The sequence below is a fragment of the Clarias gariepinus genome, chromosome 11 (genome assembly GCF_024256425.1).
Source record: "Clarias gariepinus isolate MV-2021 ecotype Netherlands chromosome 11, CGAR_prim_01v2, whole genome shotgun sequence".
Classification (NCBI taxonomy): domain Eukaryota; kingdom Metazoa; phylum Chordata; class Actinopteri; order Siluriformes; family Clariidae; genus Clarias; species Clarias gariepinus.
Window position 1 is genome coordinate 27,116,255 of NC_071110.1, and position 20,517 is coordinate 27,136,771.

General features: G+C 40.7%; 1 protein-coding gene across 1 annotated transcript in view; it reads left to right on the plus strand.

Annotated features, from left to right (window-relative positions):
* Positions 1–20,517, plus strand: part of sez6b (seizure related 6 homolog b) — a 206,808-nt gene that overhangs the window by 79,957 nt on the left and 106,334 nt on the right. The window contains exons 2-3 of the mRNA XM_053507506.1: positions 11,814–12,485; positions 13,693–13,823. Coding sequence (XP_053363481.1) covers positions 11,814–12,485; positions 13,693–13,823 — 803 coding nt within the window. The remainder of the gene's footprint in view (positions 1–11,813; positions 12,486–13,692; positions 13,824–20,517) is intronic.

The window sequence follows — 20,517 nt, forward strand, 5'->3', positions numbered from 1 at the left end:
CTGAAGTCTCTTAATATAGCAGCCATTTCCTTTATTTTCTCCCATGTTTGAACATGTTGTTCCGCTCATATGGTTTTTGAAGATAAATGTTATGTTTGATAAATTGTGAAGAATATCAAATGTGTTTTTCGACCGTTCTTGTTGTGACAGAATAAGGCTGGGAGAAAAGGCTTTCTGTCCAAACTAGAAGCTTCAAAAGGCCTTTGAATTAAATGTGACTCCATTGAGGAGAATGAAAAGTGTTGGACATGTGGGTGCCGTGCTGCAGGAAATGGTGGCTCTGAGCCACACTGAGAGATGATTCATTCTGGCTTTGATGGGTGTTTTGCATTTATCTCACAACTTTTCGTTTTATACAAGAACTACTTTATAACTCGCAGACAGTAAATTTTATAGTATATACAAGGCAGGACGAATCATAAAAGCATTTACTAGCACGCCGGGCAAGTAAAAGCTCCTGGATGTTGGCCCAGTCCCATATTAACATTGTCTTAACTGACTATATGAAATGTTGGTAGCTAAAGTAGCATTATGACATAGTTAGCTAGTTAATACGCTTTCACTCACTCTCCTGGGAGCCTATCCCAGGAAACTTAGAGAATGAGATGGGGCACACCCTGGACCCATACAGCGCACACACATGGTGTATTCCAATCGGAGTACACCACACAGGGTGTTCTGCCATGTTAGGAGTGATTCTAAACCGCAGGGGGCGAAACCGTTCAGTTCAAAGGCAACCGCGAACGGTGTAGAAAACGAGTGAACAACGGGACTTCACTTCACCGGAAAAGGGAATGCAAAAATTTCCCATGAGTCATTAAATCTCACTGGAGTGTAAAAAAAAAAATGGAGCTAGAAAAAACGATTTATATATTTATTATCATTATCGAGGACATTATATTAAAAGGACACAATAATTACAATTTTATTTTAATCAAGAAATTCTTAGTATTATATAGGCTGGTAATCTGTAAAAAAAAGCATTTAATCAATTATTATTATTAATCAATAATTTATAAACATTTCAATAGTATGCTTTTTAACTTTATTAGTTTTTGTTTTGATAAATATTCAGTATTTAATGTCCGTACAGTGACATTTCTACAGCAGCAGCACCAGGTATCCGAGGTGCATATGTTACCATGGTAATTTGTGAACGCCAATTAACCTAATCTGCATGTCTTTGGACGGTGGGAGGAAACCGGGGTACCCTGAGGAAACCCACCAAGCTCAGGGAGCGCATGCAACCTCTAACATGCACCAGATCCGAAGCGAGAATCGAACCCGGACCCTGGAGATGCAAGGCGACAGTGCTACCCACTACACCACCATGCAGACCTTTACTGTAATACAGACAGGGAAATAAAGGAAACTTAAGATTCTACTAACAGCCTTGTTTCCTTTTTCATATAATGATTATATGATTATGCTCGATATGAGGTAACTGTGTCCAGGAAACAGGAAAGTTGTATGACAGCCTTGTGGTGAAACTCTTTTCCACAAAACCTCCTTTCCACTAGATTTTGGAGCATGGCTGAAGGGATTTGCGCATTCAGCCACAACAGCATTACTGGCATCAGGCTGTGGTCTGCCTTATCATCAGTGGACCCACAAGTCAGAAAATTTATTTAAGGGTTAGGATCAGTGCTAGAATTTAGGGTTGAGTAAAATCCGGTTTCATTCAGATGACCAACTGCATTTCTGATTAGTGGGTCTTCTGATGATAAGCGGGTCACCCATTAGGCTCTGATTAAGCAGCTTGCCATCCAGTTTATCCCAAAGCTGTTCAGCGTGGTTGAAAATTTGGAGGGTTTTTTTCTCTACTTCGTCTTTCGGCTGTTCCCTGTTGAGTGTACTTGACTAGGGGGAAATAATGAATGAAGAACTTCTAGCCCATGCAAAATCTTCTTGGTTTAGATGTGATTTGTGCATTTCTATAATATGCGACCCATCATATCAGGTCAGGTATTAAGACACACAGGTTAGTTCTGCGTCATGGCCAGTAGAGTGCAATATGGGAAATCTACCAAATATTCCAATTCTGGCATAAATCGGTTGATAAATACTTTATCTTCCTAATACATCAACAGAATTGAGAACGTTTTTAAATTGAAAACATTTTTTAAACACTTTAATGAATCAAGCCGGTTATTCCTTTAGTGGTAAGAAACCGTGTATTTTCTTGCTGGAAAATCTGTGCTGCTGTGGTGACGTTCTTTTAAGGGTTAGCAGGGAAATGCTGGTGTTAAAATGAGTTTATAATAAGGGTTCCCTTTTTCTCTGCTACAGAGGGAAAACTAGTTATTAAGTCCCCTGCAGATTTGGTAAATTTGCCCACTTACATATGAAAAAAAAAAGAAGGCTCTATAATTTTCATCATAGATTTATTTTAAAGGATACAGACAGAATATCAAGGAATAATGCAGAAAAAAGCTGGATACAAAAACTGATTTGCATTTCAATCTGGAAAGTATTTGATCCTGAAGCAAAATGTGACTTAGTACTTGGTGGAGAAACCCTTGTTGATAAGCACAGAGGTAAGGCGTTTCTTGTAGTTGGTGACCAGGTTTTTACTACTGTATGCCTAACCATTAGGATTAGAAAATACCGCAGGGTATTATGCATTATTATTATTATTTTTTTATATAAAGCCTGGACATATTATAAGGACTTACAAATGGACATATGAATGGTAATTTATATCCAGGACATGGCAAAGATCTCCGAATCTCATAACGCAATCTTTTCCAGCCACTGTAGTTGCTTTCTAATTGGACTCTTATTAATGTTTAATTTAACACAGCATGCATGTGTGAGAAGCTGTTGCCGTGGGAATGATTAATCCAGCTCCTGGTTCCTGCCGTCTGCCAGAAGCACGTGGGCAGCCCTCTGCCCTCCATACAGATTAATTATAAGGCCTTGTGCGTGCGGAGTGTGAGTGGGAGAGCTCTGAGTGAGAAGGACATGAATCAGTGGAAATCAATTTGAGATGAAATGTATCCTGCACTTTCTCTCATCTAATCTGCGTTATGGGCTCTCATCATCACAACGGGAACGCTGTACTCTATTTGGCAATGAGAGAGAGAGAGAGAGAGAGAGAGAGAAAGATGCAATATATATGCAAAATGACCTATTTGACCAAATCCCAGTTTACTATGAGTTGGACCTCTGTATGTGTTTGTGCATGTGTGTATAGCGCTAGTAAAAATGCTTCTATTTATTTATTTATTTATTTATTCAACCATTTTTTATTTTAATTCAATCATTATCATTGTAATTTAATTACATTTTTTTGTTTTTATAATAGTGTCCTCTTGAACGGCCAAGGACTCCCCATGTTTGGGCAAAAGCTTATCATTCATTTAAGATGAAGTCCATCAGCATGTTGGACATCTTTTCAAGCTTTTTAAGATGATGGACTGGAGGACATGTTCCAACCTTAGAGCATCACACTCCTCAGCCTCCTTGGGATAGTCTGTGCCAGAGTACTGGAGAGGAGGACCACACGATAGTAAAACCTCGAAATGTGGATTCCTTCCCTGCCATGGGAAAACAGCCCAGCTCTCCAACCTCTAAAATGATCATGAAGGACCCATGGCAGAAAATGCATATAAACATGTCCCTAGTGGGATCCGGTGGAGGATGCTTGGTGACAGCCCGTTATTGCAAACCGTTAGATCTCTGTTTAACTGGACTGGGAGTCTTGGTCTACATCACCAGTGTCAGGTCAGACCTGGACCTGTGTGTACTGCTTACAGTAAGCCATCCCAGAAAAAAGTTTAAAAATAAGCATTTCTCATGCCAGCTGGGGTTCACTCACTTTCTTACTCACCCATAGCGCTTTATCCTGTATTCAGGGTCGCGGGCTAGCTCAGTTGACTAAACAAAATAAAAATGCAGGTTATTAATCGCTAAATCGAAAAAATGCTTTAGCGATTAATTAAAATACCTCGAAAAACACCAACTGAAGTCCCAAATACACTTAAAGTATTTACTAGGCCTTACCAGATCTTTACTGTAAATTATGAATATTGTTTACAAAGATTATGAAAAAGGTTTCAGCTCTTTATCTTTTTTTATTACAGTATTTGGGTTATTGTTTGGGTACTCCAGGACCTTGATTTCCAAATAAAACTCCAGCCAAGTTTCTTATATTGGGGGAGCTTGACCGTCTTCTTAAGGCACGGTGGCTTAGTGGTTAGCACTGTCGCCTTGCACATCCAGGATTCTGACTCTGTGTGCATGAAGTTTGCATGTTCTATGGATGGACCCCAAGTATCATCCATACATTCGTCTTCTATATGGCTCATCCTGTGTACAGGATTATGGGGAGATTGGAGCCTATTCCAGGAGACTTAGGGTAAGAGGTTGGTAGACAGGGTGCCAATTTTTCGCAGGACACACACACACACACACTATAAGCAATTTTGGAATGCCAATTAACCTAATTTGGATGTTTTTTGGAAACCCACCAAGCACAGGGAGAACATGCATGCTCACTCTACCCTGAGGGTGCGAGGCCAGAGTGCTAACCACCACACCGCCATAAAAAAAGTTATTTATTATAATTTTTGTTCTGTACTGTACACTCACCTAAAGGATTATTAGGAACACCATACTAATACGGTGTTTGACCCCCTACCACCTTCAGAACTGCCTTAATTCTACGTGGCATTGATTCAACAAGGTGCTGAAAGCATTTTTTAGAAATGTTGCCCCATATTGATAGGATAGCATCTTGCAGTTGATGGAGATTTGTGGGATGCCCATCCAGGGCCCGAAGCTCCCGTTCCACCACATCCCAAAGATGCTCTATTGGGTTGAGATCTGGTGAATGTGGGGGCCATTTTAGTACAGTGAACTCATTGTCATGAAACCAATTTAAAATGATTCAAGTTTTGTGACATGGTGCATTATCCGGCTGGAAGTAGCCATCAGAGGATGGGTACATGGTGGTCATAAAGGGATGGACATGGTCAGAAACAATGCTCAGGTAGCCCGTGGCATTTAAACGATGCCCAATTGGCACTAAGGGGCCTAAAGTGTGCCAAGAAAACATCCCCCACACCATTACACCACCACCACCAGCCTACACAGTGGTAACAAGGCATGATGGATCCATGTTCTCATTCTGTTTACGCCAAATTCTGACTCTACCATTTGAATCTCTCAACAGTAACCGAGACTCATCAGACCAGGCAACATTTTTCCAGTCTTTAACTGTCCAATTTTGGTGAGCTTGTGCAAATTGTAGCCTCTTTTTCCTATTTGTAGTGGAGATGAGTGGTACCCGGTGGGGTCTTCTGCTGTTGTAGCCCAATTCAGTTTGGAGTTCAAGAGATTGTCTTGACCAGGACCACACCCTTACATACATTGAAGCAACTGCCATGTGATTGGTTGATTAGATAATTGCATTAATAAGAAATTAAACAGGTGTTTCTAATAATCCTTTAGATGAGTGCAGTTTGACATGGATTAAGATCATTGCTTCACATTTATGGGAAATTTTGGCTTTATATAATACATTTTGGTGCATTAGAAAGAAGGAAGGAACCAATGAACAGATAAATGAACCACCACCCAACCTCCAAAGCATTTAAGCTTCAGATTGTAAAAAGAATACATTTTCAGCAAGAAGTGCTTGAGCCTGCTGCTCTTGTTTTATAACCGGAGATGTAGTGAGAGTATTGATTCTGGTCATGACTCTGTTGTGAAGACCTTTAACTGCTCCTGTTGTTTCACTGAGGTTTATGAAGGAAGGCATATAATCAGACAAAAAAAAAACAAAGCAGGTTTGTATCTGAACGCTCTTTCAATTACATTTGTGTCATCCTTCCCATTAAATACATCAGATGAGTGCAAATGATTTCGTTTGCTTGAATATTTTAAATCATTATAATGGTGTGAAGAACATTACGAGAAATAAGAAATAAGAAATAAGGTTTCTGCCTTACTTTTTAATTCAGTAAGAGAATGAGCTCTTAACACTTTTAGCTTGTGGCTGGAGCTCAGAATTGTTTTTTTTTCCTTATCTATTTTTTTAGACTGAGTCAACAGTGTGTTATTTTCTGGAGGTGTGTTTCTGGACCTGACTAGGAAGAAGAGGTCACTGAGCGCCTTTGAAAAAGTCGACATATTAGTCTCCCTGGTGCATTATTTATGCTGTACACAATGAGAAGAGCAGCTCTTTGCCTCCAGTTATTCTCTTCTTATAATCCTCTGAGTGTGTGTGTGTGTGTGTGTGTGTTGTGGCTAAAGGCTATTGCTCTCTCTCATTATAACTCGCACTCTCTCCATTCTTCCCTACATAGGAGTGATCAACCCTTACACTGAAGTAGAGAAAAGGCACCAGCTGTCATTACTGACATCCACTAGTCAATGCGAGCGGTGCAGTGAGTGAGTGAGTGTAAAGACATCCCTGATGTGTAGCTCACTCCTGCATGTCAAAGTCAGACTCGGTTTCGACTGAATTCCAGAATATCAAGTTATCTGAAGTTATCTGGCACATGTTCAGATCACATGGAAGGATTGCCTGGATTGTTCCATATCATCATGCACAAGTTGCCATTTTCAGGGGTTGAGCCCGTTGAAGGTCTTCCATGTCATCTTCCATGTCTTCTTGCAGCATCACCGTAATCATCTTTGTAGCAGGTGTACCCAGTTCCATGCAGAATTCCAGGTTCACTCTTCGTTCTAACTTGCTGTTCATGATGAAATCGCAGATGTGGAAATGCACGTGGTCAGAATAGCACCAGCTCCCGACGTACACACGATCATGTCTTTTGGCACACTGACTTATGAAGACCTGCGACTGTGCGTGCAGGTTTGTGCTGCCATCTGTTGGCGAGCTACAAAACTAGTCTTGAAACCTTTTGATACAGTACCCGCTCATACAGAACATGCATTCATCAAATCTTACAGGTTTTTTATTTTGCTTAGGTATGATCTTTGCCATAGTGCAGTAAAATATTGATGATTGCATCATTCAAAGCTGGAGTGTAATATTTTTTTGTTTGCTTGTGTCTGTTATTTGTAGCACCACTGTAAGTTCTAGCGGATACTCCAACCATTGTGGTTTGTTCCATTCTCGCTTCAACATTCTTTTATTTTTTCTGGCCAGAATGTGAAAGTCTTGCAGCACTTATTACACTCCTTTAATCTACAGTATACACTTGAGTTGTATTATGGCTAACCAAAAAAGTTGCTTTGGATCAAAGTGTGGATTAAAAACACAACAGGATGTGCTGTTAAAGTGATGGGATGGGAAATGCAGACAGACATAAAAGTTCCCACACCAGCTTTTTTTACAGTGTAATTTTAGGTTTAGGTTTATAAGACACAAGATGCTATGCCATGTAAAAAAAATTAAATAAATAATAAGAATAATATATATATATATATGTTTGGATTTTTGGATCATCCATTCAAAACATGTTTCTAAAGAGCATTACTTAAAAATGAACTGGAGAATACATTAGAATATGAAATAGAAAGAAAAATCAAGTCTGTTCCCTGGTCCATGAAAAATGATTCAATTGTAGTTTACAACCATTTAAAAGTCAAATGCAGTCAGCAGAGAGTAGCGCACTACTGAGAGAGCTTTAAACGCATAGTGGAGTGGGTTTGTTTAGACCCAAGCAGTTCCAACGGTGCAATTCTAACCCCGAAGCACCTCAAACTGTCCCTCGCATTTGCATTCTGGAGCTGATGTGTTGTTTAGCCTGCAGTTTTTGGTGCTTTTGAAATTTCTGTAGTTAGAATCCATGGATCACGTGTACTGTAGCACATACTGTACAGTATGGCTCTTTAGAACACCTATAGATCGCACAGATATTGATTTAGTATTTACACCGTACAATATTCAGTTTAGACTAAGGTAACAGTTTTCTTAATACAGTCATGTATATAATAAAAATAAAAACATGCTGAAGTTTGGTGTAAAAAAATACGATACCTGTGTGGCACAACATCATTTGCCAATTTTTATGTCAAATTTAATAAATAAGGATGTTTTATGCTTTTTAAATCATTTTTAGTTCCATTTAATTGTTGTGCCTGTTATTACTTACGTTGCATGACAGCTGTTGTTGTTGTTGTTCTTTTGGCTGCTCCCGGCAAGGGGTCGCCACATACAAGCTTGGCACAGGTTTTTACGCCGGATGCCCTTCCTGCCACATCCCTTTAATTTTATCTGTGCTTGGGACTGGCACTGCATCCAGTGGGTGGGGTTTGGCAAAGCTGCAAACTGTTATTTCCTTGTAACCCCTTAGGTAGGGCCCATGCACAATGATGTCATAGCTATGATGTCATCATCATTGCTCTGATAGGGCTGATGTCATATAGTTCTGATTTCTTTAAAGTGTTGATGTCTTTGTGTGTGAAGGACCCACATCCTGCATTTATTGTAAAAATAGCGTCATAATAAGTCATCTTATTATCCCCGTTAAACGTGCCATTATCACACACAGCCGGGTAACTGCGTGTGATCATGGGAAGCCATTCGGGTCAAACTTGGTCATATGATTCATTTGCGTTAATATTGACACCCCTAAAAATAATCCACACTACAGTATATCTACAACACTTGGTTATAATTAAGCAATATCACACCTATGGGTGCAATATTGTACTGAATAGCAGCACAGCTGTGGTGCAGTCTTAGATATCACACCCATGCTGATATTCAGTAGTGCCACCCAAAGTGTGATATTGCTTTTATACAACAGTTTTACAAACACCCTTTATTATCAACAAAATATGATTTGTTGAGTTATTGGGATCCACTGAGACATAAATAAAAATAGTTTTACAACTAGACTGGGATTGTTTTGAGGCAAAACAAACAATGTAGTGTTAAGCTGGTTACAATATTAAGTGTAATTAATGATTATTATACGAAAGTAGCCAAGCTACAATGCTAAATAGCTTCTAAAACAAGGCTGTATCCCAAATCCACCTCTAACACATAATCACGGCCATTTCTTAGTGTGTGGGATAAGTGATTAACACCCCGGCGCACTAGCTTCTCATTTAATGCTGGAGCTGATATTCTTAGACACATGCACAACAGCACTCCCTCTTATGTGATATTATCTAATTACAACACCTGTGACCATTTACCATCTAGTTAAATGTCCCAGTGCTGTTGGACTCTATATCAGCACTCAAGAAATTCCTCTTGTCCAATCAGATCACTTGTTCAGAACTAACTGTTGTCTAATAGATGATGATATCATTAATTTCCCTTTTGAGTCAGCAGTGCCACACACTTCTGTCTACTGTTTATGAATTATTTTGGTCTTTATAATTAGCTAATTATCTTCTAAGTCCAGGAACTAATTCGCTGCTTGTACTACTCCTCTTACTGTGTCAAAAATCAAGTATTCCTAGTCATTAGCAGAGCAATTAAGCAATGGGTTCTCCAGATAAGCGCGTAAATGTCTATTGAGCGTTAGCACCATGGAGAGCGGCGTGACTACAGAAACGCTTTAAATTCTGTTTAAATACAATCACAGCATAATTATCACATACACCGAAATGAGACGTAGGTGAAAGTACACATAGAAAACATTGATACTGTCTATTTTACTAAAATATTAACATACTTATTAATTTAATTTATATAGTTGAAACTAAACATTCAAAAAAAATTTTTTATTGAAAACACTTTAACTGTAAAGTTATTGAAACATAAATGTAAAAACTGAATAATTTTCATGTGCAAAGTAACTGTTATTACAGTAGAGTAAATAAGTCCTTGTCATGTGCATTACTGTGACTGCAGACTATGGTTTAGTAATGAAACATTCATAAATTAAATATCATGTATGATGATATGATTTTTTTATTATTTGCAAAAAAATTCCAACCTGGCATTAGCAAAGAAATCAGATGAGCAAGGTTTATTATAAACTCTTCTTTACCTGTTTGCAAATTAGCAAAAGTCACTGTATCTCTGCATGCTTTTCCAGATTAGATGGATGTCCTGCTTTCTAGGGAGGCATTAGTTTATACAAGTGTTTATTTATTCCAGTATATTAAAATTATTCCGGTATACGATACGTGCATTTTCAAGTGCACACATACAGTACAGTATGTGTATTAATGGTGCTAACTATAGGCAGGGGAATCACTAGTCACCTCCTGATATTTTATTATCACGATACCCCGGTGCGAATTTAATTACAATCGCAATTCTATTAGTATGACAATTTTATAAATATCCTGATTTGAAACTACATTTTCCCCCAATTTTGAAACCATAAAAAAAAAGTTTAATTATTGATTAAATGTAGTTTGTTCATTATAACGTTAATTTTCTCACAAGTGCAGCTTTTAAAAAACACCAAATAATTTAAAATACGAGAGTTTAACATTCAACTGTTATATTTAATAGTAATCATTTCTGAGCAAAGCGAGTTTAGCAATTAATTCACTTCTTCCACACAGGATGGAAATGTGGAAATAGTAAACGCCTCCGAAGTGATCAGCTTGCCAGTGAGCGCGTCGGTTAATCGGCTGCGGCCGTAGTGTTTTGAGACTGATTAGTTCGATGTTCCTTACCAAACAGATGCAAGATGCTACAATGATTGCGAAAATATTTCAACAGATTTTTTTTATTTATGATATTATAGCCAGTATGCTGTTCTTCTTCTCTAACACACGCTCAAAAATAAATGGCAGGAATGAAGGGCCTCTCCCTGTTTGTACCAGCTTTCATGTGTCACTTTCCTTGGATATGACTGACACACTGGATGCTGATTTGATTTTATCCATGCTTCGGAGTCAGTTTCATAAAACACACATTACTTCTTGTGGAAATGATCCTCCTCTCAACCCTTCACAGCTCGAAGACGGGAAATGTAGTCTGTCAGTTCGGTTTGCTTTGAGAGATTATCTTTTTTTCGGCCATCTGTCTCAGGTTTCCCCCCCCCACACACACACACACACACACAGGACTGGGTAATTTTCTTGCTGAAAGAGTTGCTGAAAAACTTGTTGCTGATACAGTGAACTGTTTTAGAGTAGGATGATGAGAGAGAGAAAGAGCTATTAGGGTGGAAAGGCGGCGATGCGCGATGTGGCAGCGCGCGATACGGCCTCCTGAAGGGCGCATGATTACATCTCACCAGGTGACAATGGGGGTGATTCATTTTGCTCACCACTTTTTTGCAGATCAACTCACTAAAACATGCCATGTGATGAATAGAGTGTGCAAATGAAAAATTACAAAGAGATTAACTTTCTGTTCTTTTTTTCTTCCCGTCTGGGGTGTGCAAGTGAGAATTCTTATACTTCCTCGTACGTCTCGGCACATCAAGGGCACCATGAGTTCCTTTTCCCCCTTGTGACAAGTTTTGTTACTAACTGAAAGAAAGTGGGAAGCATATGATATTCCCCACGGGGAGCTGGTGTTTCAAACTAAGTGGGTAAAAAGACATGACATAACTGTGGCTTAAAAAATAATTTAGCATTTTAAAGTCAGAACACGTTTTTCTTTGAGACTCTCCTTATATTCCTGCAGCTGTCAATAAAAAAAACGGTCTCTGCGGTGCACCGAAAACAATTGATGTGGAACACTGACTTCCAACCGATCATGGACCATAGGTCCCTCTAATCATTCCTCGACCGATAACGCTAGAATTCAAACATTCAAACCTAGCCGTGTGTTTAGGGCAATTTCTCACATCATGGGGTGTGTGGAACACAGCCACTGGGTATGTAACTTTTTCCTTAAATGTATTGCGCTGAAAAAGTTATTTTGATTTCTATCAAATTGATTAACTTTTATTATACTTTTCCTTTCCATTCAGGTTCCTTTATGGACGGGAGGATGGCAGTCACTCATAGAGGACAGAGCACTCACTCTTTAGACTCGGACAACAAACAGGGTGCGTCCCACAGCACACCAGACATGGGCCGAGAACTTCCCTCGGTCACTACAGCGCCTCCCTTCACCGACCTCAACCACCACATTCAGTTTAAGACATTTTCTCAACCTGATCCACGCCAGGAACAGTTCAAAGACAGAAGAGGCGTCAATCATCATCGTCTCTTCGAGGCTCAACCGGTTCCTCCAGTTGAGGACGCGGCTACAGGGGCCTTCCCTGTGAATGCTGCTAAACTCACTTCTGGGAGCCTGGAGTGGAGTGGTGCTGCCGGGGAAGCCCAGAAGCAGAGCACCGAGGAAGTGCCCACAGAATCACTGAGCACTAGTATCATGCCAACGTCCACGGCGCCTCCCTGCCACACAGTTCCTGAAGAGCAGTTGAGATATCCTCATGCAACAACCACACAAGAGACTGAGGGTGTCACAACGCTGGTGATGAGAGAAGAAGAGGACATCTTAAAGACCAGAGAGAGACACAAGGGACCTGCCGGCGATGCAAACGCAGGGACATTGTCTGTGTCTGGGGATCAGGATGATGAAATGACCACGACCACTATTTTCACCACCACTATTATTACCACAATACAGACCACAGGTAACACCACCTGCACAACACCTAGGGTCTCACTTGTGTAAAATTGGTGCAACAAATGAAATAAAGGTGGATGAGACAGATTTAATTTCTTTCAATCACCATACTGATGCAACTGGCACATTGTCTTAGTCTTAGGTCCATGGTCACCTTGCACCTCCAAGGGTTGCGGGTTCAAATTTGCTCTTTGTTCTTTGCATGTTTCCCTTGTGCTTGGTTTGTATTTTGGTTTCCTCCCACAGTCCAAAGACCTATGTTGTGGCCTGATTGAGGTTTTCAAACTGCATGTAGTCTATGCTTGGGTGTGTGAATATATGTTTGCACCCCAGACCCAGGGTGGACTCTTCCCGGTGTTCCCAGGTTTAGGCTCCAGGTACCCTGTAAACCTTGACATGATAAGCAGTATAGACCATTGGTATATGTTATTTCTTAATAACCATGATTACTACAGTGTACACCATTTAAAGAAGGATTGGTTTTCACTGCTGCCCGCTTTTAACAGTTTGCAGCCATGTTGCAAGAGGAAGGAACATGCAGATTAATACATGCAGATTATGCTAATTGGCGTTCCCAAATTTGCCCATGGTGTGTGCCATGCAAAGCATTGGCACCCCGTCCAAGGTGTACCCCACCTTGTGTCCTACCATAGGCTTCAGGCCTTAACGACCTCTTACACAGGGTTAAGCAGTATAGATGATGAGTGAGAAAACAAGCCTTATAATTGTGCCCACTTTCCCGTATGTCCGAACCTGACATTTCTCCAATTCAGTGAAGCTCAGCACGTGATTTGGGAGACTTCTATTGAAACACTGGGTTATGCGAGTCTTGGTTTGAAGCCAGGTATTGCACACTCTCCTGTAGCTGGCCCAGGTGTATTGAGTCAGACGGTGTCGGGGCACCATGAGCCTCGGTCATACACCCGTGACTCGGGCAGGAATCTCTCTTACAAGCTGCAGCTCTTGACTCAAAAGGAGATAAAAAGGCCAGTGATGTGGAAAGACCCAAAGGTGACTAGAAAATGTTTTACCCAGCCACGGCACCTGAGGCACACACAACACATACGCACAACACACACGCACACACTGCTGCAGGAAATGAGAAGCCCAGAAAATGTAATCAAGATAGGAAGATAGCAGGACTGTAGTGAGGTGAAAGACTGTCAATTTCTGATGTGATCTGTTTGCTTTTTTCTCCGTCTTGCCTTCACTAGCTCCATGCAGCATCAATTTCACGGCGCCAGGGGGCTATATAGAGACACCACCACGCGGCAGCTGTGACTACTCCAACTTCGACTGCACCTACACCGTGACGGTCTACATGGGATACGGGGTGGAGATTCAGGTTCGAGCTCTTTATAATGTCAATGCTGTTCTATTATGGAGCTCTGAGTGACATAACACACAGCACAGAATCTCTTCTCGGTTAGAACCGGCCTCTCGGACCCTCATACAAAGCTTCGTTTTCCGCCAATACGCCACAACTATCAGAAACATCTCATTATCTTAACAATCTCATTAAATATACGGTATTTCCTCCTGAGTGTATGTGTTACTGTGCATTTTTTTATCAACTTCTTGTGTAACACAACCCGGCACAGTGGCTTAGTGGTTAGCACTGTCACCTCGTACCTCAAGGTTTTGGGTTCGATTCCCACCTCGGGTCTGTGTGCATGGAGTTTACATGTTCTCCCCAGTGCTTGGTGAGTTTCCTCCAGGTACGTCGGTTTCCTCCCACAGTCCAAAGACATGCAGGTTGGACTTCCCAAATTGTCCGTAGTGTGTGCGATGGATTGGCACCCCGTCCAGGGTGGACCCCTCCTTGTGGATAGATCCTAGCCCTCTTCAGGATAAAGCGTTATAGATGACAGTGAATGAATGTTTTCCAATGGGGTGTACGGACTTTTAAACACAATCACCCATTGTTGGGGTTTTTTAGAGCACCGCATACTGTAGGTATTGGATTTATAATAATATGATAAGGATCACGTCGTTTTTGTCTCAGCTTTAGGGTATTTTCACACCTATTAATCCACTTGCGAGCTTCAAATCCGTGCAAAATTGATTCCTTTGCTATTTGGTTTGGGTAATTTAACAATCCCAAACTAAAATTGGCTGATGGGCGTGCAGGAGAGCCTGTGGCTGTAAATCAGCTCGTTAAAGGTAAACAGAGTATGGCGAACATGAAGTGCTTAATCATTAAATCCTATTGTAAATATCCAGTTTAAAACACTTTGCCTGACACAAATTTATTATATTATTTCTTTAGTAGATTTTTATTGGTTAAAATAGTTTTTTTTAATTCTTTGGACTGTACATCTGGATAGGAAAGTCTGTTTAGCAGCATTAATTTAAATTAAAAAAAAAACTCCGAATGTACATTATTCTTTATTTGGTCTACTTTAGGCAGTTTGGTAGATTTATGACTGGATTGCTTTCTCCCTGAAATTGAGTCCGTCACCTTGCTCAGCAGCTGGTCTAATGTACACTACACCGGAGTATAGTTGCTGAGACCTCTCACAGAGGTAGACTTACTAGAATTCATACACCACAATAAACCAATGCATACATCAATGCACCCTGAAACATATAAGTTACTTGGACTTTACAAGAGAACAATAGCCGCCATTACATGGCTCTAATCATTAGAATAGTAGCTCAATCAGAGGTGACTTGGTGGTCAGCACTGTCTCGTTGCACCTCCAGGGGTTCGGGTTTGACCCCCCAAATCAGCATAGAGTATGCATCATGTAGACAACTCAGCCGGAACAGCCTGAACTGATCTGGCCCGATCTGAACGACTTTTCAATCAAAATGAGAGGGCTGGTGTTCATTAGTTAAAACACAAACACTTAATCTGAATATTTCTCTCCAGTTAGGTAAATCTATTCATTCTGCATATGGTTACTAGTGATGGGAAGTTTGGATCATTTTAGTCACTCAGTTCTTTGAATCTCATTCATCAAAAATGAACAGATCTTTTTTTAATCATTTAGTTCATTTCTTTCTTTTAATCAGAAATAAAATTAAATGTTACATTTTCAATAAACAGAACCTCAACACGTCTACATACACAAAGTTTGGCTCTAGTTCCAGTAATGAAAATATTTAATAAGGTTAAGGACATATTATAATAAACAGAAAGAGCAGCTCACCTCTCATATCTTCTAATCCGAGTCATTTGTGAATCTATTGCACTGCATACGTCTATGAGAGTCACGTGACAAAGGAACGAACGATTCAGACCAAAAGACTCAAAGGTAACTACTCATTTCTGTGTTCTGTACATAATCATGGAGGTTTTGCGATGATTTGCACATGCGCGCCCAGTAGAAAATGAACGAATTACTCTCCGAGACTACTCGTTCTTCTGAGTCACATTAAAGATTAGTTTAAAAAGAACTAATCATTCATGAACGACCCATCACTAATGGTTACCCCACATTGGATTCCTGATCGGTAAACGGCATGGGAACATCTCTTTCCCACTAATCCTTACTTTGGACTTTTATTCCCTGGGTTTGTGGCTGAGAAATAAGATCCGATTGTCTCATATTTCACGCGAGTAAATCTTTAACCAATCAAAGATAGGACTTTAAGTCTTGTAACCAAACATACCGCAGAAGGTGGGATTTTTGGAAAAGATGGAAAGTACAGTGGTACCTCGGCATGAGAATTTAATACTCAGTTCTTAAGGCGACCTAAAAAATTTTGGCCAATGTTTAACACTAAAAGCAGATTTTTGCATATAATAATAAAACGTTTTAGAATAGACATGTAAATGAACTAAAATATGAAATAGACAGACATTAAACCTTATCTAACCCCAATTTATGATTCCTTTAAAAATGCTACTAAAAGTGTCTCCCTTTTATTTTTTCTGGCATGCTTCATACTGTAACATTCTTGGGACCCATGGTGCTTTGTCTTCATTAAATCTTGCACAAAATGCCAAAATATCCACAAAAAATATGTAAACTTGCTTAGCTTGGCTCTCCACTGACCCAAACAAGTTTTGAATGGGTTCCTCATGCATGCACAACCGAATGTACGAGCAACCACAAAAACGGGTGTAGTGTAGTAACGTCGGTCGTAGGCCAAAAATGTTTTTTAAATTACGAGGCAAATTACTCTGCCGAGGTACCACTGGAAAAAACGCGCAGAACCCCTATTCCACATGTTATATTTGATTAAATTACAATGTTATGACATTGGCGTCTAAGTACCAAGTTAAGATGGACTCTTTAATCAAAAAGATTTTCGTTAGATTGAAGAAATTTTGTACATTTTAAACGCAACAAGTTTGTGTGTGTGTGTGTACTGTATATACAGTATACTGTATGTATTTGAGAATATATTTTATACACTAAATTTGCCTGCGACTTCGTTTGCGTGGAATTTATTTGCACACTCAATAAAAAAAGTACAGCGCCACCTGTTGAATTTTGAGATGAACTAATGATTTTTTGTATAGATATGACAAAATCCCCTGACGAGAATCTCTTTTGTCCTCGTGATTGAGAATTACCTTCTTTCTGCTGGCTAACCTGCTGACCCTCTGTATAGGATGTCTAATCTTTTATGCAAATGGAAATAATGCACAGAATTTTCTAATACAAACGGCCTCTTGGTCCTTTACATCTCTCTCACTCTCTCTCTCTAGTTTCCCTTTGTGCAGACCTGGTAACCTGGGACACTATATAAATACCTACCTCGTCCTCCTGTCTCCTATCCCGCAATTATTCTGAGTGACTGATACGTGCGGAAGCTGCTGCATTCCCCCTAAATTAATTGCTTATGGATTATCTGTCCTTGCCTTTTATTTGTTTATGGCATTTTTAATGCCATCCTGTTAAACTGTCTCTCAAGTGACTCTTAACTAAATGAAAGCAGCCACTTCCTTCTGCTGATAGACAAAAATGATGTTTGGTTCAGACGATCGGCGAGAGCGCTTTGCATTCTCGCTGCTGCGCGAGACCTCATTCATCTCCTCGGTCACGTTGGTGTCTTAAAGACCTAGTTAAGCATTCCTCTGATCTGGAAACGTTTCTGAAGGCTGTGCGGGCTCCGTTCTGAGGCGTCTGGAGGAGCTGGTGATCTGCTGTGGATTGTGAAGGAAGTTTAAGTGGATTTAAACTAGATCTGTCATTCAGGCCTGAGAAGAAAGAAGGTGATTTGTTCCCCTCAATAAGGCGAAGGCTTTTTGTTCCTCCCACGCATTTTTCACTTTTACAGATGACTCGTACTTTCTAAAATGTATTCGAGCTGAGGTTTGGTGTGAATGGCTTTTCATGTTCGTGAGTGACTGTACTTGAGGGGAAGGTCAAAGATTTTCCATTCGAACCGGCTCTTTAGTAAAAAAGTAATAACATTTCATCAGGATTGATCAAATAATGAGCATGTGTGTGTGCATGATGATGGATTGGCACCCCATCCAGGGTGTACCCCATTCAAGGTGTACCCCATTCAGGATGTACCCCATCCAGGGTGTACCCCATTCAAGGTGAACCCCATCCAGGGTGTACCCCGTCCGGGGTGTACCCCATTCAGGGTGTACCCCATCCAGGGTGTACCCCATTCAGGGTGTACCCCATCCAGGGTGTACCCCATTCAGGGTGTACCCCATCCAGGGTGTTCCCCATCCAGGGTGTACCCCATTCAGGGTGTACCCCATCCAGGGTGTTCCCCATCCAGGGTGAACCCCATCCAGTGTGTACCCCATTCAAGGTGAACCCCATCCAGGGTGTTCCCCATCCAGGGTGTACCCCATTCAGGGTGTACCCCATCCAGGGTGTACCCCATCCAGGGTGTACCCCATTCAGGGTGTACCCCATCCAGGGTGTACCCCATTCAGGGTGTACCCCATCCAGGGTGTTCCCCATCCAGGGTGTTCCCCATCCAGGGTGTACCCCATTCAGGGTGTACCCCATCCAGGGTGTTCCCCATCCAGGGTGAACCCCATCCAGTGTGTACCCCATTCAAGGTGAACCCCATCCAGGGTGTTCCCCATCCAGGGTGTACCCCATTCAGGGTGTACCCCATCCAGGGTGTACCCCATTCAGGGTGAACCCCATCCAGGGTGTACCCCATTCAGGGTGTACCCCATCCAGGGTGTACCCCATTCAGGGTGTACCCCATCCAGGGTGTACCCCATTCAGGGTGTACCCCATCCAGGGTGTTCCCCATCCAGGGTGTACCCCATTCAGGGTGTACCCCATCCAGGGTGTTCCCCATCCAGGGTGAACCCCATCCAGTGTGTACCCCATTCAAGGTGAACCCCATCCAGGGTGTACCCCATCCAGGGTGTACCCCATTCAGGGTGTACCCCATCCAGGGTGTACCCCATCCAGGGTGTACCCCATCCAGGGTGTACCCCACCTCTAGCCCTAGGTGGACTGGGATAGGTTTCCCGCCTCCCCCCTTGACCCTGTATGCAAAATAAAGCGGTATAGACATGAGTTACATTATAATCGTCTTGTCTTCTTGTTCATTTTGGTTGCTTTTAAATGTACAGTATTATGCTTTCTTTCTCACCTTACTTGGTAAATTTTAATTATTTCAGCTTGCTGTGATTGTCTAAACTACTTTATAACAAAAACCAAAACACATTTATGAAAGATTAAGAAGTAGATGACTGCAATCCAGACGTACATACAAAATCTGCTAGAGTGAAAAAGATCTATATGTTGTCTTCTGAAGCTATGAGTGGCACACAGGTATTGACTGAAGTTCAATACTTTCAGTAGCTCTGAATTTGAGTGGTCTACCGTACAGTTCAAATAAATATATAGTTACATAGTTACATCTTCAGCCTCTATCACAGCAGATAGCAGTGATTGATTGTGATGCGTTTGTCAAACTGGGAGGTTTATGAAACAGAGGTGAACAGGTGGCTCATAACTTTGGGCTCGCACATGGGTCTTTAGTTAGAATTCTGCTTTGCACAAACATTCTTGGGTTTGATATTAACACTATGCTCACCAAGTTATGATTCCAATTTACGAAATGCCAAACTTGGATTTTATATCTATATTATTATTTTTTTTTATATATGGGAAGTGTTGCATATTGAATGAAGAATATAGACAATGAAAATACAGTTTCATTGGAAACACCAGTTACAGTATGTATACATCTGTGGGGTGTTGAATGCCAGACAAGTACCAGGGCAAAGAATATAATCCCAGTTCCTTCTTACATGCAAACTCTGAGTGCAAGAAATGACCGCTTTTTCAGTTGCATACTTCAACTAGAATTAATTTTTAACCCTCCTTAACTGCCTGGAGTGGTACAGTAAATACACAGTATGTATCTTTTTTAAGAACAGTCTTCCATCTTCGCTTTTAAAAAAGGTTTTAATTCTAACAGGAACAACATTTAATAATTCCATTGTTCCATTAACAAAATAATGGAACTTGTGTGGAATGTGTAGTTGAAATGAACCGCTTGTGGGATTATCTAAAGCATGTCTATAGGGACTAAAGCACAGACCAGGGTGGTATCTAAAACCTAGATACCAATTTGTAGACAGAAATTGATTTTAACTTAGACGACGAAGGAGCAGAGTCTGGGAGAGATGCAGAGCCAATTGGAGCAAGGTTCTTGGAAGTCTTTGTCTAAAAAGCCACCTCGGATATTATCATTAAGGTTAGGTTTTCTGCTAATACTTCCATGTATGGGTGTACAGTAGGTACAGTACAGTAACAGTTTGAGGCCCCAGGCTTATATTCTGCTGTTCTGCTACGGGGTTTCAAAACCTTGTGGCTGGTTTAAAGATACACATTACTGTGCAAAATTCTTGAGCCACACCTCATTTCTTCAAATTAAACAGAAATTTAATTAAATTAAAGAAATGGGAACAAATAATTGACTGTAAAACGCTGCAAAGTGCCTAAAGAGTTGAAAATTGTTTGTTTATGGACGTAACAACAACCTCAGCAGCAACCTCATTTACCCTCTCATCCATTCCAACGACTCAGCATCCAGCACCACCAGTATACCAGTATACCACCAGTATACCAGTATATCACCAGCATGAT